This window comes from Leopardus geoffroyi, chromosome C1 (genome assembly GCF_018350155.1).
Source record: "Leopardus geoffroyi isolate Oge1 chromosome C1, O.geoffroyi_Oge1_pat1.0, whole genome shotgun sequence".
Lineage (NCBI taxonomy): Eukaryota > Metazoa > Chordata > Mammalia > Carnivora > Felidae > Leopardus > Leopardus geoffroyi.
In genome coordinates, this window is record NC_059328.1 from 35966143 (window position 1) to 35992363 (window position 26221).

The window sequence follows — 26221 nt, forward strand, 5'->3', positions numbered from 1 at the left end:
GACCTTGAAACATACCAAAATACTTAGGAAAATTCAGTAAATTTTCCAATCAGTGAGAAAAATATTAAATACATAATAAATATTGCTGGTACAACTGAATGATGAATTCCAGATAGATCAAATATTTAAATATAAGTAGTAAAATCGTAAGATTAAAAAATGATAATTTTATTTGTAACATGGAAATATAGAGAATTTCTAAATAAGATAGAAGATAGAAATGAAAAGACACATATAGAACTTTATGCAAACAAACACATAAAACAGAGAATTAATACTTGTTTCAAACACATTGGCCAAAAAAAAAAAAAAAAAAAAAGACCATGTATTAGGTCAAAACAAAATCTAAGTATACTCTAAAAGGTAAACATCATGTACATCATTTTCTCTGATCATCATTAGAAATTAAATATCAGAGGTGCCTGGGTGGCTCAATCAGTTAAATGTCAGACTTCAGGTCAGGTCATGATCTAGCAGTTTATGAGTTCGGGCCCATGTCAGGCTTTGTGCTGACAGCTCAGAGCCTAGAGCCTGCCTCAAATTCTGTGTCTCCCCCTCTCTCTGCCCCTGCCCCTGCTCACACTCTGTCTCTACTTCAAAAGTAAACATTTAAAAAAATTTTTTTAATCTTTAAAAAAAAAAAAACAAAACCCTACAGCAAACATTATGTTAATGGTGAAAAACTCAAAGCTTTCTGGTTAAGATTAGGAAAATGGTACGGATGTACCTTCTCTCTACTGCTTTTCTTTTCTTTTTTTTTTTAATGTTTGTTTATTTATTTTGAGAGAAAGAGAAAGCACGAGCAGGGGAGGAACAGAGAGAGAGGGAGAGAGAGAATCCCAAGCAGGCTCCGCACTCAGCATAGAGCCCAACACAGGGCTCCCTCCATCTCACCACCGTGAGATCATGACCTGAGCCAAAATGAAGAGTTAGATCCCTAACTGGCTGAGCCCACCCAGGTGCTCCCTCACTACTGCATTTGAACATCATACTATAAGTCCTAGCTAATAGATAAGATAAGATAAGATAAGATAAGATAAGATAAGATAAGATAAGATAAGATATACAGGTTGGAAGGAAAAAAGATAAAACTGTCTTTGTTCACAGATGACATAACCATCTATGTAGCAATCCTAAAGAATCTATTAAAAAAACCTCCTGGGACTGATAAGCAATTGTAATAAGGCTTCAGGATACAAGGTTAGTGTAAAAAAAGTCAGTCACATTCATATACACCAGTAATGAACAACTGGAATTTAAAATTAAAAACACATTACTATTTACATTACACCATATACAAAAGTTAACTTGAGTGGATCAAAGACCTAAATGCAAAGACCTAAATCTATAAAACTCTTACAGGAAAACACTGGGGAAAATCTTCATGATATTGGATTTGGCAATAATTTCTTGGATATCACACCAAAAAGCACAAGCAACCCAAGAAAAAATAGATAAACTGGACTTAATCATAATTTAAAACTTGTATATATCAAAGGACACAATCAAGAGAGTTAAAAGACAATCTATAGGAGAAAATATTTTCAACTCATATACATACATACAAATGCAACCCAATTCAAAAATGGGCAAAGGAACTGCCAACAGACACATGAAAAGATGCTCAGCATCACTAATCATCAGGGAAATGCAAATCAAAACCACAGTGAGATAGCGCCTCACAACTGTCAGAATGGCTAAAATTAAAGCACAAGAAACAACAAGTGTTAGGGAGGATATAGAGAAAAAAGAACCCTCATGCACTGTTGGTCAAAATGCAAACTGGGGGGCGCCTGGGTGGCTCGGTTAAGCGGCCGGTTAAGCGGCAGACTTCGGCTCTGGTCATGATCTCACGGTCCGTGAGTTCGAGCCCCGCGTTGGGCTCTGTGCTGACAGCTCAGAGCCTGGAGCCTGTTTCAGATTCTGTGTCTCCCTCTCTCTGACCCTCCCCCGTTCATGCTCTGTCTCTCTCTGTCTCAAAAATAAACGTTAAAAAAAAAATTTTTTTTTTTAATGCAAACTGGTACAGCTACTGTGGAAAACATATGGATGTTCCTCAAAAAATTAAAAATACAACTACCATATGATCCAGTAATTCTGCTACTAAGTATTCACACAAAGAATACAAAGATACTAATTTGAAAAAATATATGCATTCCTATGTTTATTGAAGCATTATTTACAATAACCAAAATATGGAAGCAACCCAAGTGTCCATCATTAGATGAATGGATAAAAAAGATGTGGTATATTTATATACAACAGAATATTATTCAGCCATAAAAAAAGAATAAAATCTTGCCATTTGCAACACCATGGATGAATCTAGAGGATGTAATGCTAAGTGAAATAGGTTAGTCAGATAAAGAGACAAATACCATAAGATTTCACCTATATGTGGAATTTAAGAAACAAAATAAATGGACAAAGGAAAAAAAGAGACAAACCAAAAAACAGACCCTTAACTATAGAGAACAAAATGATGGTTACCAGAGGGGAGGTGGGCTGGGAGATTGATCAAATAGGCAAAGGGGATAAAGAGTTCACTTATCATGGGGTGCCTGGGTGGCTCAGTCGGTTAAGCATCCAACTTCGGCTCAGGTCATGATCTCATTGTTCATGGGTTCTGGCCCTGCATCAGTCTCTGTGCTGACAGGTCAGAGCCTGGAGCCTACTTTGGATTCTGTGTCTCCCTCTCTTTGCCCCTTCCTCATTTGCACTGTCTCTATCTCTCAAAAACGAAACATTAAAAAAAAGAGAGAGAGAGAGAGAGAGAGAGAGAGAGAGAGTACACTTATCATGATGAGCACTGAGTAATGTACAGAATTGTTGAATCACCATTGTATACATGAAACTAATATACACTGTATATTAAGTATAGTGGAATTAATTTTATTTTTTTTTTAATGGGCAAAGGGGGGCTCCTGGGTGGCTCAGTCAGTTAAGAGTCCAACTTCAGCTCAGATCATGATCTTGAGTTTTGTACGTTCGAGCCCTGCATCGGGCTCTGTGCTGACAGCTTGGAGCCTGGAGCCTGCTTCAGATTCTGTGTCTCCCTCTCTCTCTGCCACTCCCCTGCTCGCGCTCTCTCTCTCTCTCAAAAATAATAAACATTAAAATTAAAAAAAAACACCTGGAACTTGAAATATGGCTTAAATTGGAACATGGGTAGTTCATCCATAGACAGGTATAAAGACTGAGTAAGTGGGTAAGGATACTGGATTAGTAGGTATTTGTGGTGATAGGAGGCTGTGGAAGTTCTCCAGCTTGCTTCAGTTTTCTCAGTGAATTAGGAAGCAAGCTCATCACTGAAAAGAAGTACTGAGGTTTTCCCTCTTTCTCTGCCCCTCCCCCATTCATGCTCTGTCTCTCTCTGTCCCAAAAATAAATAAACGTTGAAAAAAAAAAAAAAATTAAGGGGCGCCTGGGTGGCGCAGTCGGTTAAGCGTCCGACTTCAGCCAGGTCACGATCTTGCGGTCCGTGAGTTCGAGCCCCGCATCAGGCTCTGGGCTGATGGCTCAGAGCCTGGAGCCTGTTTCCGATTCTGTGTCTCCCTCTTTCTCTGCCCCTCCCCCATTCATGCTCTGTCTCTCTCTGTCCCAAAAATAAATAAACGTTGAAAAAAAAAAAAAAAAGAAGTACTGAGGTTTTGATGAGAGAAGAAAAAGTATGAAATAATGTTCTGGGAGAGTAAGTGAACTTGGGAAATAGGAATACTTGGAAGCATTAAGGGCTCAACTTTATTAAAAAATAACCAAATAAAAACTATATGAGTGGGTATATATGTGTATTTTCTTACATTTATATATAAATTTTTATATATGTATATAAGATGTCTGTGTATAATATATGTATAAGCACAGAAAAGGATCCAGAAGTATACATACCAAATTGTTAATAATGCTTATTATTAGAGAGAGAGATATATATAGGGAGGGGGAGTGGAAGATACTCCTATATTATTTGAATTTTTGATCAGCATGTATTATTTTTATAATTAAAATAAAATAGCCTAGAAATTTATAGTGTGAGAGGACAGTTTATTTTTTTAATTAATTTATTTTTTTGATCAAAATAAGGGCCTTGATAAATGTCTCTGGAGAGATGGAAAGAGGAAAAAATAGGATATAAACAACTATTATGTACAACTCCCAACGGTAAAATTCTCCCAGTCATCCCCTCCATCTCCAAAGCGTCTGAGGCAGTGATTGGGCACCACCAAGTAAATACAAAAATATCCAGGTTCTGACTCTAGGCACTGATGGAAAAGGGGCAGGTCAGGCTTCCCAGGCATAAATGGAAGGAGCAGATATGATGTAAATCACATGAATTTCCATCTTCAAGGTAACTCCAAACTGCTGGCTGGCTCAGAGCATCCCCAGAACCCTCCTGCATTCTCCTGCATGTTGAGTGCATCTGGTAGCAGACCCCAAGTGAGACCCAGTATACTGGCCAGGGTCATGGTGTCACACATGGACCAGCAAAAGCACACATAGCACTGGCCAGGCCCATGGCCACCAACAGTCCCAAAGCCAGAGGAGAGGAAAATTTAGAACACTGATCAAGATGCACAGCACCTTCACCTCAACTAGGCAAAGGATATGTCATAATTAAACACAATTATCAACTCTGTAGTAAAGCTGATTATCAACAAGACACTGTGAGAAAAGCAGAGGCATCACTCACCTTGAACACTTCAGAGAAGAAGCCAGACCCTATTTTTTCACAGGTGAAGTCATCTAAACGCGTCAGTCTAGAAAAGGCACTTATAAGAGCTCGATATGAAGATGGCCAAACTCTTCCCACCTGGGTCATGTTCCCATCTCCCCCACCACCTCCTTCAAGATCTTCAAGACGCTCCACACGTGGAGGAAAGCCTGCAATTGAATTCCGTTTGCTCCGATCCATAGTCTCAATAATCACTTTTTCTTCTTTTAAGAAGGAACTCCACACATAATACGATTTTGTTGAGTTTTACTTCTCTTCCGGTTTGATGCTAAAAGAGATATCAGAAAGATATTTCATTAAAACCATTAATGAATAAATACATGCAAACCAATGAATTATCAATGTAAAAATATTTCCTCTTTCACATTCTAGGTCCTGATTTTCAGATCTAAAAAATACTTTATACCTTTACCTTCAAAAATACTGATATATTTAAAGCCCAAAATGTAGTCAGTCTTTAGAGTAGACTATAATAAATACCAACTGCATTCTAAAAAACAAAATAGGGGCGCCTGGGTGGCGCAGTCGGTTAAGCGTCCGACTTCAGCCAGGTCACGATCTCGCGGTCCGTGAGTTCGAGCCCCGCGTCGGGCTCTGGGCTGACGGCTCAGAGCCTGGAGCCTGTTTCCGATTCTGTGTCTCCCTCTCTCTCTGCCCCTCCCCCGTTCATGCTCTGTCTCTCTCTGTCCCAAAAATAAATAAACGTTGGGGAAAAAAAATTAAAAAACAAAATAACAATAATATCTATCATTCATTGAGCACCCATTCTAGGAATCATAGTATAAAAGCTGTACATAGGTCATCATTTTATTCTCAAATAATCCATGATAGGGGAGCCTGTGTGACTCAGTTGGTTAAGCATCCGACTCTTCGTTTTGGCTCAGTCATGATCTTGTAGTTCATGAGTTCAAGCCTGCATCAGGATCTGTGCTGACAACCTGGACTCTGCTTGGGATTCTCTGTCTCCCTCTCTCCCTGCCCCTTACCCATACTCATGCTCTCTCTCTCTCAGAAATAAATAAACATTTAAATAATAATAATAATCCATGATATAAGAATTAGTATGTTCTTGGGGCGCCTGGGTGGCTCAGTAGGTTAAGTGTCCAACTTTGGCTCCGGTCATAATCTCACAGTTTGTGAGTTTGAGCCCTGCATGGGGCTCTGTGCTGACAGCTCAGAGCCAGGAGCCTGCTTCAGATTCTGTGACTCCCTATCGCTGCCCCTCCCCTGTTCAAACTCTGTCTCTCTCTCTCTCTGTCTCTGTCTCTGTCTCTCTCTCAAAAATAAATAAACATTAAAAAAATAAACTTTAGAAAAGGGGATCAGTACTTGAGTGCGGAGAAAGACAAGGGTGACTGTAAGGTGGACAGAGATAGAAAAGATGGGGAAAAATAAACTTCACTTTAGAAAAATAAAATACAATGGGGAACCTGGGTGGCTCAGTTGGTTGAGTTTCCAACTTCAGCTCAGGTCATGATCTCACGGTTCGTGAGTTCAAGCCCCATGTCAGGCTCCATGTTGACAGTTCAGAGCCTACAGCCTGTTTCTGTCTCCCAGTCTCTCTGTTCTCCCTGCTGTGCGCTCTCTCTCTCAAAAATAAAAGTAAACATTAAAATTAAAAAAAAAAAAGAAAGTACAAAATACTGAAGTTAAAACTACATAAAACATAGTTGCTTGTGAAATTACTGAACAATCTGAGTGCCTTACTATCTACTGACTTTTAATTTTTTTAGATATATTTCATGTTGAATGAAATACATTATTAACTTCCACAATGCCCTCAATTTTTCTGGTGGGTAGCAGATTCTATTGTCTATACTAAGACTTGGAAGACAGAATTGCTCATTGCAGCTCAATAGGTCTGAGAGGAGGTAAGAATACCTAATACCAACTAAACTGGTTTGGTAGGAGCTGTTACAAGTTTCAAAATAGCACAATAGGCTGAAATTTTTCTTTTTTCTTTCTTTTTTTTTTTTTTCAAGTAGGCTCCATGCCCAGCGTGGAGCCCAACACAGGGCTTGAACTCATGATCCTGAGATCAAGACCTGAGCTGAGATCAAGAGTTGACTGCTCAACCAAATGAGTCAGTCAGGTGCCCCTAGGCTGAAATTTTTGATATTTTTATTCTGAAAAGCAAATATCTTTGTATCTTGGTTCATGGGGAAGGGGAAAAGTATTTATTTAAAAGGTATATGCTGGGGCGCCTGGGTGGCTTAGTTGGTTAAGTATCTGACTTTTGCTCAGGTCATGATCTCATGGTTCATGAGTTTGAGCCTTGCACTTCGGATCCTCTGTCTCCCTCTCTCTCTCTGCCCCTCCCCTGCTCATTCTCTCTCTCTCTCTCTCTCTCTCTCTCTCAAATAAATAAATAAATACAATTTTTTAAGAAGGTTAAAAAAATAAAAGGTATATACTTATACAAACTCCTGCACAACAGGAGATGTGAACAAGAATATTCATTTTATTTCAGCATTGTTTGTAATAAGTGTGTGTGTGGAGGGGGGAGGAAACAACCCAAAGTTAATCTGTAAGAACAATAGGAAACTGTAGAATATTTTCAATGAAATACATAGCACTTACAATGAATGAACTCTATCTAGCAATGTAGATGTATTTCAAAAGCAATACTAAGTAGGGGGAAAGAAGCAAGTTGTAGTTAAGTGGTATCATTAAAATTTAATTCAAAAACATTTGTTTAAGTTACAAAAAAATGGAAGTGAAAAAAAAGCTGGGGTAGCAATACTTATATGGACAAAATGGGACTTTAAAAAAAAGATGATAAAAAGAAACAAAGGAGGACACTACATAATGATAAAGGGAAAATTTCAACAAGAGAATGTAACAACTATAAATACATAAAGTAATTATTAACAGACATAAAGGAAAAAATTGACAATGATACAATAGTAGGGGACTTTAACACCCCACTTACATCGATAGATAGATCAGACAGAAAATCAACAAGGAAACAATAGCTTTGAATGACACATTACACCATATGGATCTAATAGATATATTCAGAACATCCAAAAACAGTGGAATACACATTCTTTTCAAGTGCACACGGAACACTCTCCAGAACAAATCACATGTTAGACCACAAAACAAGTCTCAACAAATTGAAAAAGACTAAAATCATATCACGCATCTTTCCTGAAGATAATAGTATGAAACTAGAAACCAATCACAAGACAAAATCTGGAAAGAACACAAATACACAGAGGCTAAATAACTTGCTAGTAAACAATAAATGGGTCAACCGAGAAATCAAAGAAATTTAAAAATACATGGAGACAAATGAAAAAGAAAATACAACTGTCCAAAATCTTTGGGATGCAGCAAAAGCTATTCTAAAGGGAATATTATAATAATGCAGGCCTACCTCAAGAAACAAAAAAAATCTCAAATAAACAACCTAACTTTACACCTAAAGGAGCTAGAAAAAGAGTAACAAAGCCTAAAGCTAGTAGAAGGAAGATAATAATAAAGATTAGAGCACAAATAAATGAAATAGAAACTAAAAAAAAAAAAAAAAAAAAGAACAGATCAATGAAACCAGGACCTAGTTCTTCGAAAAGATCAACAAAATCGATAAGCATTTAGCCAGACTCATCAAAAAAAAAAGAGAAAGAGGACTCAAATGAATAAAATCAGAATGAAGGAGGAGAAATAAAAACAACACCAACACCAAGAAATACAAAGGATTATAAAAGAATATTATGAAAAATTATATGCCAACACCCAAAAAACAAATAATCCAGTGAAGAAATGGGCAAAAGATATGGATAGACACTTCTCCATAGAAGACATCTAGATGGCCAACCAACACATAAAAAAATGCTCAACATCACTCATCACATCAAAACAGTGAGATACAACCTCACACCATTCAGAATGGCTAACATTAACAACTCAGGTAACAACAGATGTTGGTGAGGATGCGGAGAAAGAGGATCTCTTTTGCACTGCTGGTGGGAATGCAAACTGATGCAGCCACTCTGGAAAACAGTATAGAGGTTGCTCAAAAAATTAAAAATAGAACTACCCTACAACCCAGCAATTGCACTACTGGGTAGTGGAGAGAGAGAGAGAGAGAGAGAGAGAGAGAGAGAGAGAGAATTGCAAGCAGGCTCTGCACTGACAACACAAAGCCTGATGTAGGACTCGAACTCATGAACTGTGAGATCATGACCTGACAAGAAACCAAAACTCGGACACCTAACTGCCTGAGACACCCAAGTGCTCCCTAAATGACCATGTTTTTTTTTTTTTTTTTTCAACGTTTATTTATTTTTGGGACAGAGAGAGACAGAGCATGAACGGGGGAGGGGCAGAGAGAGAGGGAGACACAGAATCGGAAACAGGCTCCAGGCTCTGAGCCATCAGCCCAGAGCCCCACGCGGGGCTCGAACTCACAGACCGCGAGATCGTGACCTGGCTGAAGTCGGACGCTTAACCGACTGCGCCACCCAGGCGCCCCTAAATGACCATGTTTTAAATGAAATCAACCAAGGGGCGCCTGGGTGGCGCAGTCGGTTAAGCGTCCGACTTCAGCCAGGTCACGATCTCACGGAGGTCACGATCTCGCGGTCCGTGAGTTCGAGCCCCGCGTCGGGCTCTGGGCTGATGGCTCAGAGCCTGGAGCCTGTTTCTGATTCTGTGTCTCCCTCTCTCTTTTCCCCTCCCCCGTTCATGTTCTGTCTCTCTCTGTCCCAAAAATAAATAAACGTTGAAAAAAAAATTTTTTTTAATGAAATCAACCAAGCTACAAGTGACTTTCAATTTAATCTGATAAATTTTAATTAAAATTTGCTAATCTTAATTAGCAAATGAAACCACGTCCTATTTTTTAAGTCTGAAAATGATTAATTAAAAAAAAAATTTTATTTTTTTTATTATTTTATTTTTGAGAGAGAGATAGAGCAGGGGAGGGGCAGAGAGAGAGACACACACAAAATTCAAAGCAGGCTCCAGGTTCTGAGCTGTCAGCATAGGGCCTGACACGAGGCTTGAATCTGCAAACTGTGTGATCATGACCTGAGCCGAAGTCAGACACTCAACCAACTGAGTCACCCAGGCACCCCTGAAAATGATTAATTAAAAAAAAATTTTTTTTCTACGTTTATTTATTTTTTTTTGGGACAGAGAGAGACAGAGCATGAACGGGGGAGGGGAAGAGAGAGAGGGAGACACAGAATCGGAAACAGGCTCCAGGCTCTGAGCCATCAGCCCAGAGCCCGACGCGGGGCTCGAACTCAGGGACCGCGAGATCGGTGACCTGGCTGAAGTCGGACGCTTAACCGACTGCGCCACCCAGGCGCCCCGAAAATGATTAATTTTAAAGTAAAAAAGAAATTATTTGAAATGTGTGAGATTTTTACATTTTCAGCCTCTCAATTACCTCCCTTAGTCTTATTTATGGAATATTATATTTTTTATACTAATTGTACCCCTGAAAGTATACAATTTTGGGGAACAAAGACAACTGCAATTACTCTCACGTTTACTAGAAAGATTCAATGACTGAAAAAATGCAGGTTTCACTTTAAACAGACCACTTGAGGGGCGCCTGGGTGGCTCAGCCAGTTGAGCATTGCACTCTTGACTACAGCTTAGGTCATATCTCATGGTCTGTGGGTTCGAGCCCCACATCAGGCTCCATGCTGGCAGTGCGGAGCCTGCTCGGGACTGTCTCTCTCTCCCTTCTCTCTGCCCTTTCCCCACTCATGCTCACTCTCTCTCAAAAACAAATAAATGTTAAAAAAAAAAAAAAGAAGAAGAATTAATTTTCAGAGCACATGGGTATTTTAGTCGGTTGAGCATCTGAATTTGGCTCAGGTTATGATCTCACAGTTTGTGAGTTCGAGGCCTGCATTGGGCTGTGTGCTGGCAGCTCAGAGCTTGGAGCCTGCTTCGGATTCAGTGTCTCCCTTTCTCTCTGCACCTCCCCCACTCATTCTTTCTCCCTCTCTCTTTTTTTTTTAAATTTATTTATTTTTGAAAGACAGAGTGAGACAGAGCACGAGTAGAGGAAGGGCAGAGAGAGGAGACACAGAATCTGAAGCGGGCTCCAGGCTCTGAGCAAGTGTTCAGCACAGAGCCCGATGCAGGTCTCGAACCCACAAACCGTGAGATCACAACCTGAGCCAAAGTTGGACACTTAACCAACTGAGCCACCCAGGCGCACCCCCCCCCTCAAAATTAAACATTAAAAAAAAGAAGAAGAATTCATTTTCCTGGGACAAGATGGAGCCATTCATGCTGTTCCTGACAGTGTGAGGATCAGAAGAACTGCACATGGTAAATGGACCACCACATTTCACAGAAAGTACATCGTTTCCAAGGGAATGTGGGAAAAACTGCAAAGTCTACACATTTAGTAAGGATGGCACCTTGTTTGCCTGGGGCAATGGAGAAAAATAAATATTATCAATGTCACTAACAAGGGATTACTGCACTCCTTTGACCTCCCAAAGGCAATTTGCCTTGAGTTCTCACCCAAAAACACTGTCTTGGCAATGTGGCAGCCTCACATTACTTCTAAAGACGGCACAGCTAGGATACCCAAACTACCACTTTATGATGTGAAAACAGGTACATGTTTGAAGTCTTTCATCTAGAAAAAAATGCAAAATTGGTGTCCATCCGGGTGAGGAGATGAATATTTGTGTTGGAAATGTTAATGGGGCACCTGAGTGGCTCAGTTGGTTGAGCCTCCGACTTCAGCTCAGGTTATGATCTCATGCTTCATGGGTTTGAGCCCTGCATGACACTATCTGCTGTCAGCACAGAGCCTGCTTTGGATCCTCTGTTTTCCTTTCTCTCTGCCCCTCCCCTGCTCTCACTTTTTCTCTCTTTCAAATATAAATAAACATTAAAAAATAAAAAGGAAATGTTAACAATGAAGTTCACTTCTTTGAAAAAAATTCTAGTGTGGAAATATTTATGAAATAAATTTACTATTTATTATAAATGTATAGTTTTATTGCCTTATATGGCATCATAGGGTTTCCCTAAATACTGTTAATAGACTAAAAATTGCTATTAATTCATTTGAATAACTCTTCTATATCTAAATGCTAGTGAAATTCTAAAACACAAAGATTTCCTTTTATAATAAGTTTTTATTTTTTAAGGACTTTTTAATTTTTATTTTTTTTAGAGAGAGGAAGAGAGAGTGTGCGTGCGAACAGGGGAGAGCAGAGAGAGGGAGAAGGAGAATCCCAACTAGGTCCTGCATTGTTAGCATGGAGCCCAACACAGGGCTCAATCTCATGAACCTGAGATCATGACCTGAGCTGAAATCAAGAGTCGGATGTTCAACCAACTGCCCCAAACTTGGAATTCTTAAATGAAAACTGGTGATAGTATGATCTGCTTCACTAAAAATATGTCAGCTGGAGTCCCAGTGGTTCTCATTTAGGGACATGTGAAAATTTAGGGGGAGGAAGGTCCTTGTCAGGGAGGAGTTACTGTCACAGTGGTGAAGGTGTGGGGTGGGCACTACTGGCATTCTAGTGGGCAAGGGCCAGGAAAGCTAAATGTCCTACAATGCATAGAACACTCCTGCACAACAAAGAATTGTCCTGCCCTAAATGCCAATAGTGCCCTCGTTGAGAAATACTGTGTTAGAAAAGCTACATCAGTTTGGTACTTTAAACTAGGAAATAGCCTTTAACAGTCTTTCAAAAATGCCAAAATTATGTTGCTAGGAAGGACACAAATCATTTTTTAGTAACTGTATTCTCAATTTCAACACTTATAAACTTGGAAGTTCAAACCTTTTGCTTTCTTTTTTACATAGGCAAGTGTTGCTTTTCAAAGGCTAATTTTTACTTATATTGGGGATTGATTTATTTTTCACAAAGAAGGTACAATTAAAAACTTTGGGTAAAGTAAAAGCTACCAGTAAATGAGCCAGTGAATTAAATACTCTATATCCAATATTATATATATTATCCTTCAAAGCAGGAACTCCACAAATGATTTTCCAGAGAATCAAGGAAACTTTTCTAGGACTCACAGTTAGATCATACTCCCATCTGAAATGTTTCTGGAAATAATAACTGCAGTTACCATTTACCATGGACCATGCATTCTACCAAGTGGGTTTTTTTTTTGTTTGTTTCTTTCATTTTGTTTTAAAATTTTTTTAATGTTTATTTATTTTTGAGAGAGAGAGCACAAGCCAGGGAGGGCAGAGAGAGAGGGAGACACAAAATCCACAGTAGGATCCAGACTCTAAGCTCTCCACACAGAGCCTGATGCGGGGCTCAAACCCATGAACCATGAGATCATGACCTGAGCTCAAATGACTCAGGCGTTCAAACGACTAAACCACCTAGGCACTCCTACCAAGTGTTTTGCATACACTATCTCTAGTATTTATGACAACTCTGCAAAGTAGGTATTATCTCCAATTTAAAGAGGACGAAATTAAGACACTGAGATTAAAAGACTTGATCAAACTCAAATAACTAGTGACAAACTTGGGATTCAAATTCAGTACTTCCAAATTGAAACACTTTCCACCATGATATGTCCCTTCCAGAAAAACAACTAAATTTCGTGAAAAATTATTTGCATATTAAGCTAGGTAGAAAGCTACTATTATTCCACTCCCACCCACCCCTCCACCCCCATCTTGACAACAGAGGCTAAGGAGTATACAATGATAGCTCCACCAGCCTCTGGAACAAAAGACTTTAGTCATTTAATCACATTCCACAGACATAAAAATGAGCATTGGTTTAAAAAGACAGACTGTCTAAAGAATGGATGCCAAGCTGCAAGCTGACAGGGAAGATAGGTCAACTCCCAATGATATTTCTTTTCCATTCTGATATATAGTATTTATTGTTTCTTACCCTCTCATTTAATAGTCACAAAGTAGAGGAAACTTCACAATAATGGAGATGCAAATAAAATCCTGCAAGGTACTGACTAGTTATCAACCATCAGGTAGCAGGCAGGACATGGCAGTGTCAGTGTCAGCCAGCAACCAAAAATTTTCAATATCCATCCAAATATAGAATTGTGTGTGCACAAAGTTGGTAATGAAGTTCCACAAAGTGAGTAAAAAAGTCTGCTGAGATTTCAGTGGACTTTTATAACCTGGGTATAAAGAGTAGAAAAAGAAGGCAAACAGTATCCTAATCATATATTGCTTTCTTTCTATTATCATAAAAATTTCCTAAGTCAAAACAAAACAAGGATTTGTTATGGGTAAGATGTAATCCAGAAAACTGGCCATTTTCCAGAACATGAATACTGACAAGTGCATTAGCTGTGTATCAAGACCAACCACATAGCAAATCTATATGACAGGTCTGCTCAGCTGCTATCCTTTCTATGAACCAACATAGCAAATACAGACACATTTCAGGATGACTGCCCAATTAAAAATAAAAGCAATACTGCTGAACTTGCCATCCTACTGCGAAATAATGAGTTGCAGTTTCCATTCAAACCAAAGGCAATCTAACATAGAAACTGGCATCCCCTATTTAATTAGCCATGAATTACACAATGGCATATATTGGTGTCAGACAGATCAAAAGCCAGTTCTTAAAACTGTATTATCTCTTTTGGATAAACATCTTTTCTACTCTTTTAACTACAATCTACCAGGCCTTATGTCATGACACAAAACAGAAACTTAGGTTTAAAGTTGTAAAGGCATTTACATTAACTAGTCCAGTCTTTCGGACAATTCAGGAATCCTCTCTGTTAACTGACTCAAATGTTAATTGGATAACTAGGTAGGTACAAGGCATTATAATAAAATTTAATTAGTTACTATAATCCAAACAGTCCTCCAAGTGCTTTATACTTAATATTCATAATAGCCCAATAAAATAGATACTATTATTATTCTTGTTTTTTAAATGTGGAAACAAAGACATGAAGGAATTAGTTAACTGGTCCAAGCTCCTACAGCCAAGAAGTTGTAGAGCCAGAATTCAAATCCAGAGCCTGTACTCTTTTTTTTTTTTTTTTTTTTTTCAACGTTTATTTATTTTTGGGACAGAGAGAGACAGAGCATGAATGGGGGAGGGGCAGAGAGAGGGAGACACAGAATCGGAAACAGGCTCCAGGCTCTGAGCCATCAGCCCAGAGCCCGACGCGGGGCTCGAACTCACACACCGTGAGATCGTGACCTGGCTGAAGTCGGACGCTTAACCGACTGCGCCACCCAGGCGCCCCTGGAGCCTGTACTCTTAATCATTATACTACTGCCTCTCTTAGATAAGCATATAGAAAACCAAATAAAACATGATTCAACCCCTCCAGGAGCTTAGTCTCCCCTTGGAAAGACACATGTAATTCAATGAGTACAATACAGTGTGATAATTGCTAATGACATGTTAAAAATAAGGAGGACTTAATTAAAGCACTAGCAGTAAGGACAGAGAATTAGGAAAACAGGTAAGTGACTTTAAAAACAAGAGCAGGGGCGCCTAGGTGGCGCAGTCGGTTGAGCGTCGGACTTCAGCCAGGTCACAATCTCGCGGTCGGTGAGTTCGAGCCCCGTGTCAGGCTCTGTGCTGACAGCTCAGAGCCTGGAGCCTGTTTCCGATTCTGTGTCTCCCTCTCTCTCTGCCCCTCCCCCGTTCATGCTCTGTCTCTCTCTGTCTCAAAAATAAATAAACGTTGAAAAAAAATTAAAAAAAAAAAAAAAAACAAGAGCAAAAATTGGGGTGCCTGGGTGGCTCAGTTAAGCCTCCGACTTTGGCTCAGGTCATGATCTTGCGGTCCGTGAGTTCGAGCCCCACATCAGGCTCTGTGCTAAAGCTCAGAGCCTGGAGCCTGCTTCAGATTCTGTGTCTCCCTCTCTCTGCCTCTCCCCCACTTATGCTCTGTCTCTCTCTCTCTGTCAAAAATAAATAAACATTAAAAAAAAATTTAAAACAAGAGCAAATAGAAGTAGGAGAAAGTAGGAGGTATGAGAAGTACTTAGGATGACTCCAAGTTTACCTAGAATCCTCCCCATGTTTCAAGCTTGGGTGATTTGGGGAATGAGTAGGAATTCACCAAAGGAAAATATTTGTGAACTGATTAAAATTCTCTTCTGATCACAGAGTTTGAGGTGCCTAAAAGAATACCAAGTGACAATATTTAGGAAGCAGCTATCGACACCACACTGGAGTCAGAAGAGAAGACTAGCCTGGAGACGCAGATTTGAAAGTCATTAGCACTTCCAAATATTCTAAAGAGTCTCTCAAAGTAGAGAATATGAGTAATAGCTAATATTTACTGAGTTGCTATTATGTGCCACAGCCCAGTCTCCTTCTCGACATCCTTAAATGAGATCAGATAAGAGGCCAAGGAAACACTAACATATACAGAACAAAAGGGAAACAACAGAGGTAAAAATAAAACCAGGAGAAAGTATGTCACACAAGCCAAAGGTGGAAATGATGAACATTATCAAATGCCACAAGGTAGTTAAATAATATGAAGAATGGTGGCCAATGGATTGAACATTACAGAGGCAAGAGTCAGCCCAGCCTACTGAAAAAACACCACTAAGAAAGAGCCCACTAATTCCTCCAGTGGCTTGTTCTATTATTGGAAAGTTCTAATTGTTACAAAAGTTTTTCTTTCTGAGAAATATAAGAATGGAAAACATAGTATTCTATTCAAATTCTGACTCTGAAGGAGAATTAAGAGCTATAATGACTTAAATACAGTAATGATACTTGATTGAATCCTGATTTGAACAAACTAGATATAAAAGATAACTGAGGAAATATTTATAAGGATTTCTACTAGATGATGGTAGAAAATCATTTTTTTAAGTTTATCAATCTTTTTTTAGTAATCTTTACACCCAACATGGAGCGCAGACTTACAACCACGAGATCAAGAGTCACATGCTCTTCTGCCTGAGCCAGTCAGGTACCCTGATGATAGTAGAAAATTATTATCAATTTTGTTAAGTGTGACAATGACATTAAGATTATATAAGACTTATTTTTGGAAAAACAGAGGTGAAATAGCATGTCTGTAGTTTCATTAAAATATATCAGAAAAGGGGCGCCTGGGTGGCGCAGTCGGTTAAGCGTCCGACTTCAGCCAGGTCACGATCTCGCGGTCCGGGAGTTCGAGCCCCGCGTTGGGCTCTGGGCTGATGGCTCAGAGCCTGGAGCCTGTTTCCGATTCTGTGTCTCCCTCTCTCTCTGCCCCTCCCCCGTTCATGCTCTCTCTCTGTCCCAAAAATAAATAAATGTTGAAAAAAAAAAATATATATATATATATCAGAAAAAAATAAATGTAGCAAATTTTACAAAATGTTAATAACTTATATATGGGAGATGGGTAAATGGGTGTTACTTACATTTTGCTCATAATAACAAAAACAAAAAGGCTTCAGAAACAAAAGATAAACATTTTTTCAATTAAAAAAATCCAGCAAATTAATATAGGTATACCTTATTTTATTGTGCATAAATTACTATGCTTCACAGATAGTGCATTTTTTACAAACTGAAGGTTTATGGCAACCCTGCATTGATTAAGTCTATTGGCACCATTTTCCAACAGCATTTCTTCACTTCTCATCTCTCTCTCATTTTGGTAATTCTTCCACTACGGCAAACTTTTCATTATTATCGTACTTGTTATGGTGATCTGTGATGTTACTAATTATCTGGGGATGTCACAAACTGCACCATATAAGATGGAGAACTGAAATGATGAATATTGTGAGTGTTCTAACTGCCCCATCAACCAGCTTTTCCCTCTTCTCTCTCCTTCTCCTAGGGCTTCCCTAGTCCCTGAAACACAATCTTGAAGTTAGGCCAGTTAATTTTTACTTTCAAGTCTTATTACTTAAGGAACACATTTCAGGAGCACCTGGGTGGCCCAGTCAGTTAAGTGTCTGACTTCAGTCCAGGTCACAATCTCATGGTTTGTGAGTTGGAGCCTAGCAGGCATCGGACTCTGTGCTGATAATGCACAGCCTGCCTGGGATTCTCTCTCCCTCTCTGCCCCTCCCCTACTTGTGCATTCTCAATCTCCTTCTCTCTCTGTCTCTCTCTCTCAAAAATATAAAAAGAAAAAGAAACACATTCCATAAGGCTACAGCTGCTATAGGAAATTATTCCTTTGATGAATCTGGACAAAATAAACTGAAAATCTCCTGGAAAGGATTCACCATTCTAGATTCCATTAAGAACATTTGCTATTCATGGGAAGAAGTCAAAATAGCAACAGTAAATAAGAGTTTGGAAGAAACTGATTCCAATCCTTACACATGACTTTGTCAGGTTCAAGACATCAATGGAGGAAGTAACTGCAGATGGGGTGGAAATAGGAAAAAAATTAGAAGTGGAGCCCAAAGATGTGACTCATCTATTACAATCTCATGATAAAACTTGCTTTTTATGGGTGAGCAAATAAAGTATTTTCTTGGGGTGGAATCTACTCCTGAAGATGCTGTGAAGATTGTTGAAATGAAAACAAAGGCTTTAGAACATCACATAAACTTAGGTGATAAAGCAGCTACAGGGTTTGAGAAGACTGACTCCAGTTTGGAAAGAAGTTCTCCTGTGGGTAAAATGCTATCAAACAGCGTCACATGCTACAGAGGAATCATTCCTGGAAGTAACAGAAATATCAATGTGGCAAACTTCACATTCTTGTCTTATTTTAAGAAATTGCTACAGCTGCCTCAACCTTCAGTAACCACTATGCTGATCAGGGAGCAGCCATCAACATCCAGACATGACTCTCCACCAGCAAAAAGATTATGACTCACTGAAAGGTGAGATGATGGTTAGCATTTTTAAGCAATACAGTACTGACCCTCAAACAACACATGTTTGAACTACATGGGTCCACTTATAAATAAGTTTTTGAGGGGCGCCTGGGTGGCTCAGTCGGTTAAGCATCCGACTTCGGCTCAGGTCATGATCTCACGGTCCGTGAGTTCGAGCCCCACGTCAGGCTCTGTGCTGACAGCTCAGAGCCTGGAGCCTGTTTCAGTCTGTGTCTCCCTCTCTCTCTGACACTCCCCCGTTCATGCTCTGTCTCTCCCTGTCTCAAAAATAAATAAAATGTTAAAAAAAAACATAAATGAGTTTTTGATAAATATAGTACAGTACTATAAATATATTTTCCCAAGACTTTAATAACATTTTCATTTCAAAACAAAACAAAAAACAAAACAAAACAAATTCTTTTCTCTAGCTTACTTTATTGTAAGAATACAATACATAATATATATACAAAATATGTTAATCAACTGTCTTTTTGGTAAGACTTCCATGGGGCACTTGGGTGGCTCAGTCAGTTAAGCGTCTGACTTGGACTCAGATCATGATCTCACGGTTTGTGGGTTCAAGCCCCACGCTGGGCTCTGTGCTGACAGCTCAGAGCCTGGAGCCTGCTTCAGATTCTGTGTCTCCCTCTCTGTCTGTTCCTCCCCTGCTAACACTCTGTCTCTGTCTCTCAAAAATGAATAAATGTTAAAAAATTTTTAAAAAGTGGCACCTGGGTGGCTCAGTCAGTTAAGCGTCCAACTTCAGCCCAGGCTGATTAATAAATAAACAGCAAAAATTTTTAATAAAAAAAAAAAGACTTCCAGTCAACAGCAGGCTATTAGTAGTTGTTATATGTGAATTTTTTACCATACCGGGGGTCAACACCCCAACCCCTGTGTTGTTCAGGGTACACTGTATTTTTTAACTAAGGTGTATATATATTTTTTGATATAATGCTACTGTATACATAACAGACTACAGTATAGTATAAACATAAATTTTATATGTATTGAGAATCAAAAATTTCATTTGGCCCATTTTAATGTGTTGGTATGGAACTAAATCTGCAATATCTCCAAGGCTATGCCTGTACAGCAAAGAGATCACAAACATCAACACTAGAAATGGAAAAACCAGCTGCTTTTATGTTGTGTGAATGAGTACTTATTGCTTGGAATAAAATTTCTAAAAAAGCAACACACATATATTCAAAAACTGTTATATCTCAAACAGTTTAGATGGAATAGCAGAGGATATACCATGGTGAACTGTGCTAGATAATTCAAAAAGGACCTAGTGATGGTGAAGATACTGAAATTGAAAAAGCATGTAAAGGCTTAAAATTTCATGAAATGAGAGCAGGAAAAAAGCGATTTTTCTAAAATATTATTATATATTTAACATATATGGAGGGGGCACCTGGGTGACTCAGCCTGTTAAGCGACAGACTTCAGCTCAGGTCATGATCTCATAGTTCATGAGTTTGAGTCCTGCACAGGACTCTCTGCTGTCTGTGCAAGGAGCCTGCTTCTGATCCTGTCTCCCTCTCTCTGTGCCCGTCCCCCATGTGCATGTGCACTCTCTCTCAAAAATAAACACTTAATAATTAATTAATTAAATATATGTGTGTGACTAAAATAAACAAAATAAATTTTTAAAATTTTGAATCCGGGCACCCGGGTGGCTCAGTTGGTTAAGTGTCCAACTTTGGCTCGGGCCATGATCTCTTGGTCCATGAGTTCAAGCCCCACGTCCAGTCAGCTCAGAGCCTGGAACCTGCTTCGGATTCTGTGTCTCCTCTCTCTGCCCCTCCCCCACTCACACTCTGTCTCTCAAAAATAAAAAAAATTTTTTTTAATTTTTTTATTCCAATTTAGTAGCTTAATGATCTTGGGCATGTTACTTAAATTCTGCCCTTATCTATAATATGGAAACATTAACTATATCTCACTGAGTTATTATGAGAATTAAATGAGAACATACTAGGGGCACCTAGGTGGCTTAGTCAGTCAGGCATCTGACTTCGGCTCAGGTCATGATCTCACGGCTGTGAGTTCAAGCCCCGCATCAGGCTCTGTGCAGGCAGCTCAGAGCCTGGAGCCTGCTTCAGATTCTGTGTCTCCCTCTCTCTCTGTCCCTCCCCTGCTCACGCTCTGTCTCTCTCTCCTTCAAAAATAAATAAACATTAAATGAGAACATACTAAGGAGTTAAAGAATAAAAATGCATATATGAAGTACTGGGCAAAGTGCCTGTCACACAGTAAGAATTTACTAAAAATGAATTCCCTTTCCTCTCCCTTCCCTGCTCCACCCTTAATCCTAGTTTTGAATGCTGCAAGAATGCAACAAATTAAGACTTTTTTTTTCTTCTTTATGATAGCTTTTCAGTTACCAAGTCTTCCCCAGGGAAAATATACACAAGTCTTTCAGGTTTCCTATAGAACAGTGCATCAAGATCTCCCTGGTTACCTTCTTTATAGTTTAGCCTTGATTGCCCTCCAAACTGTGAAAGGTCTGCTAAAACACAATAGTAAAAAATGTACACAATATTAAATATATAATCTAACTAGGACAAAATTGAATAGGACTATTATTTCCCATAATCTAGATATTAAAAACATGGCTTCTGATCTTCTAAATACACTAAATGTATCTTCAACTTTGTATGCTGGAACATGAAACTTGACACAAGGTAAACTGATATTATTAGACCCCATTCAAATAAGCTGAAATGCTAAAGTACTAGGAGAATGTGTGAGTTTCCAGGATAATACCTCTTCTGATAAATGTTCCTATTTTATTTTAAGAAGACATAAACATGACCACTTAGATCATCAGATAAACAACTCATCTGTTCTGATAAAGTAAGTCAGAAGCCCATTGCAGAGACTGTAGCCCATTGCAGAGCCCACTGCAGACAGCTATCAAGAAAGCAATCAAGAGGAAAGAGGAAGTTAGTTCTGGGGTTAGGGTAGACTATTCTATAGTTTACATTGCAAAGGTTAAAGGAGGAATCTGATAAAAGGGAAAATAAAATTAATAACATGAAGTACTATCAAAAAATATTCACCAAAAAAATATTTTTATTCAATTTTGTTTTTCTCAAATGTATTATTTCCAATAAAAGGAATATTTTATAGCCATTAAAAATGACAGTTAAAACAAGTACACAAAGATATATGTACAAGAATAATAACTTACATGTTGTCATTATCAGTAACAGAAAAAAAACACAGATAATCCAAATGTTCATCAATAGGGATAGGTTAAAAAAATTATAGCATATCCATATAATTTAATAGTCATTAAAAGAATGAGATCAATTTTATACATACTAACATGGAAAGATGTCTAAATTTCACTGTTAAGTAACAATAGCAAGTTGCAAAATAGAATAAATAGTGGAATCTTGTTTTTATTTTTTGGTATAATAGTGAACATTGTATCTTCTTATCTATAAAATAGAGATAAATATTAACTATATCTCCCTGAGTTTTTAAGAGAATTAAATGAGTATATGCCTAGAAAACAATTTAGAGGAATATATACACTAAACTGTCATCTTGGTGGAAGAAGTGATTATAAGAGACACTCAATTTTTTATGGAATACATTCTTTATAGTTGTTTCTTGCAATGATCATGCATTACTTTTGTTTAAAAAATGATGTTAAAAAGGTAGATCTATCCTTTCATCCCTCCTACAACAGTAGCTTAGACCACATGAGACAAAATTTATGATATATGTGAAATGGGAAGAGGGAAAGGCAAAGAATGTAAAAATTGAATAATCGGTGATTATAATTATATAAAATTATGCACTGGAAAAAAATAAGGGAATAATACCAAGTGATAATGTTATTTTGGGGTAAAAAGATTATGACTTGTTCTTTACTCTTATTCTAAACCTTCTATAATGGTATATAGCTTCTATAATTATAAAACAAAGTATCAATTTGACATAATAAATGTGGCAAAGTTCACATAATTTCGAAATCAATCTATATGAACTTGAATCTCTTAAAACATTTAATTATGGATGTATATAAATACAACTACAAAGGATGTAGTCATTAAACTGAATTCATATTAATTGTAGCATATTACCTAGCATTTCTTTAACTTTCTGATAGGGGTTTGCTTCCTTGAAATATTTTTTCTGATTTAAGTTTAGGAAAAAATTTCAATTGCAGTTTAAAATGTATTCTCTGGGGGTGCCTGGGTGGCTCAGTCAGTTAAGTATCTGACTCTTGGTTTCGGCTCAGGTCATGACCTCAGAGTTTGTGAGTTTGAGCCCCGCATCGGGTTCTGTGCTGTCAGCACGGAGCCTGCTTGAGATCTCTGTCTCCCCCCCTTCTCTCTGCCTCTCCCACGCTCTCTCTGCCTCTCTCAAAAATAAACATTTAAAAATAAAATAAAATGTATTCTCTGGTATAACTATGGTGCTTTAAGAGGGCTTTCAATATGATTTCCTTAAATTTGTTATGAAGCCCCAAAATGACCAGAACTTTACCATGCCAGAGGAATTATCTGGTCTTAAGAATCCAAAGGAAACAGCATACAACTATTTAAAAATGTATTTTCTGGGGCACCTGGGTAGCTCAGTGGGTTAAGTGTCTGACTCTTGGTTTCAGCTCACATCATGATCTCGTGGTTCATGGGATCAAGCCCCACATTGGGCCCTGCGCTGATGGCTCGGAGCCTGGTTGGGATTCTCTCTCTCTCCTCTCTCCCTCTGCCCCTCCCCCCACTTGCTCACCCTCTCTCTCTAAACATTTAAAAAATTAAAAATAAAAAAAAGTATTTTCTCACAATGCCTTTTCTCAAGGGTCTTTATCAAATACACACGTAAGTTTCCTTTCAAATAAAGGGTCATTTTCAGGCCAAAATTTCACTCCCGTGAAATATTTCTACTACTTCACAGGCATGAAAGATTTCAACATTATTTCAGACTAGCCAGAAGGAAGCACACTACAACCTGTAACAGGCCACATAACATGACAATCTTCAGTGACATTTGTTGCATCCATAATTCCTTAGTCTGGCTTTCAAATACTATGCTCTACTAAAACGGGCCTAATCATATCCACCTTAACCCACCTTTCAAGCCTACCCTTCCCTTCCTATTTCAGCTGAAGTGATATTCACCTCATTCTAACTGGTTGTACTCAATTAATGTCTTCCTATCTCTACTCTTGCACCTCTTCCAATCTATTCTCCAAGGGGAGTAAACTTTTGAGAACTCTTCATGTGTGATACAAAGGCTCTTTCTTATTTTCCGCTACCCTCATCTCCAGCCTCATCTATCTCTATCCCTTTACCCACAGACACGATCTATTCCAGACATAGAGAACAATTTGTAGAGCCCTGCTCTTACTTCAATGCCTGTACAGGTAATATTCTTTCTCCCTGTTATGTTCTTCATGACCTCTTCAAACGACTCTCTCAATAATCACCACACGTGGGAAGTGTCCTCTGACCCCTCAATCTCCTTTTTTTGTGCTTTGATAATGCCTTGCACAAATCTTTGCTATTACAGTAATTACATAGTATTTTAATTGTTGTTTATCTATCTCTTTTACTGGACTATGAGCTCCGTGAGGGCTTAGACTCAAACTTACTCACCTCCAAATGAATTGTGGCATACAAATTTCAATACTACTATATGAATCAAAATTTACAGTGGAGGAAAAAAATAGGCCATTGAGACTCCATATTTTTTAAAAAAAGTTTTAATGTTTATTTATTTATTTTGAGAGAGAGAGAGAGAGAGAGAATGCACGCGTGAGCAGAGGAGGGCAGGGAGAGAGGGTGAGAGAGAATCCCAAGACAACTCTATGCTGACAGTGCAAAGTCTGACGCAGGGCTCAATCTCACGAACCGTGAGATCATGACCTGAGCTGAAATCAAGAGTTAGATGCTTAACCAACTGAGCCACCCAGGCGCTCCAAGATTCCATACTTTCTATGTAAAAGCATATTCATTCTTTTATTCATTCAATCAACAAATATTTATTTAGTACCTACTAGGAGCCAAGCACTATGCCAAGCTCTAGAGAGTTGGTGATGATAATACAGACACAAACACAAGACGAATTCTGAGAGAATACAGTCCAAACTGTTAACACTGGCTATTAACTGTTTGAATCTAGGGAGGATTTGAATAATTTCTATCTTTTCCTTTAAAATTACCTCTATTTCCCCATTCTTCCTTAATGAAAATGCATTAATTTTATAAACACACATACACACAAATATATATGTGAGATATCCTCACAAATTACAAATTCCTACAAATCAGTAGGAATATAATACCCAAAGTAAACAATGTATAAATTTGTGTATCAGAGCTAATATGAAAGCAAAACAATTTTTTAGAACTCTTAGTCAGATTCTAATTATAGATTTCAAATATAAAGAATAAACTGGGACACCTGGGTGGCTCAGTTGGTTAAGCATCCAACTTCAGCACAGGTCACGATCTCTCGGTTCACAAGTTGGAGCCCTGCATTAGGCTCTGTGCTGACAGCTCAGAGCCTGGAGCCTGCTTTGGATTCTGGGTCCCCCTCTCTCTCTCTGCCACTCCTCCCCCCTTCGTTCTCTCTCTCTCTCTCTCAAAAATAAATAAAACATTAATAAAATAAAAAAAAAACAAGAACGGGGTGTCTGGGTGGCTCAGCTGGGTAAGCATCCGACTTCAGCACAGGTCACAATCTCTCGGTTCACGAGTTGGAGGCCCGAGTTGGGCTCTGCGCTGACAGCTCAGAGACTGGAACCTGCTTCAGATTCTGTGTCTTCCTCTCTCTCTGCCCCTCCCCCACTCATTGAGCTCTGCCTCTCTCTGTCTCTCAAAAATAAACAAAAACATTAAAAAATTTTTTAAAAAAGAACAAAACTAATGTATGCCAAAATACTTCTGGATTTCCACAGTATCTACTTTTGAAAAAGATCCCATGTAAATTGCCCAAGAAAAACACTGACCACAACATCAATACCACGAGTTTTTCCACACTGCAGAAAGAAAATTATGTCAATGTATTCCACTTAATGCAGAAGAGATGACAGCCTCCATATAATTTATTCAGAAGTCAAATTAATAAATAACAACACCATATTTCATCTGTATAATGATTTACAGTTTATAGTTCACAAAGCACTTTGACCTTCACAATAATTCTGTTTTCTTGTTCCCACTGGATAGATTAAAAAATGAAGGATTAAAATGGAGGCCTTTCTAAATAGGACTCAAAATCCAAAAGCCATAAAAGAAAAGATTAAGAAATTTGTCTACCTAAAAAAAAAGAAAGAAATTTGCCTAAATAAAAATCTAAAAGTTCTGCATGGGAATAAAATAAAAGAAGACAGATGACAAATACCAAAATGGGAACACATACCACAGGAAAACAAACTATCATATATACATGAATTATATAAAGTGTGTGTGATGTGTATAAAAATAGAGAGAGACCTAGAAATCAACAGAAAAGAGGCCTATGACAACAGAAAAATAAGAATTTAAACAGGTAGTTTATAGAAAATGAAATATGAATAATTCAAACAATATAAATAGATGCTTAACTGTTACCACAACTTTTTTAAAACTAGGTACCATTTTTCTCCATCAGATTGGCAAAAACTCAACTTTGATAATAGCAAAGCATAATATTAACAACACTGACCCTAGAGCCAGAGTGCATAGTTTGAATTTCTGCCACAATAGCTGTATGAT

At 38.3% G+C, this 26221-nt stretch overlaps 1 protein-coding gene across 2 annotated transcripts in view; it reads right to left on the reverse strand.

The window, feature by feature from the left end:
• Window positions 1–26221, reverse strand: part of TESK2 (testis associated actin remodelling kinase 2) — a 135688-nt gene that overhangs the window by 101045 nt on the left and 8422 nt on the right. For both annotated transcript variants that reach the window (XM_045477139.1, XM_045477138.1), the window contains exon 2: window positions 4688–4997. In XM_045477139.1, coding sequence (XP_045333095.1) covers window positions 4688–4909 — 222 coding nt within the window. In that variant the 5' untranslated portion in view covers window positions 4910–4997. The remainder of the gene's footprint in view (window positions 1–4687; window positions 4998–26221) is intronic.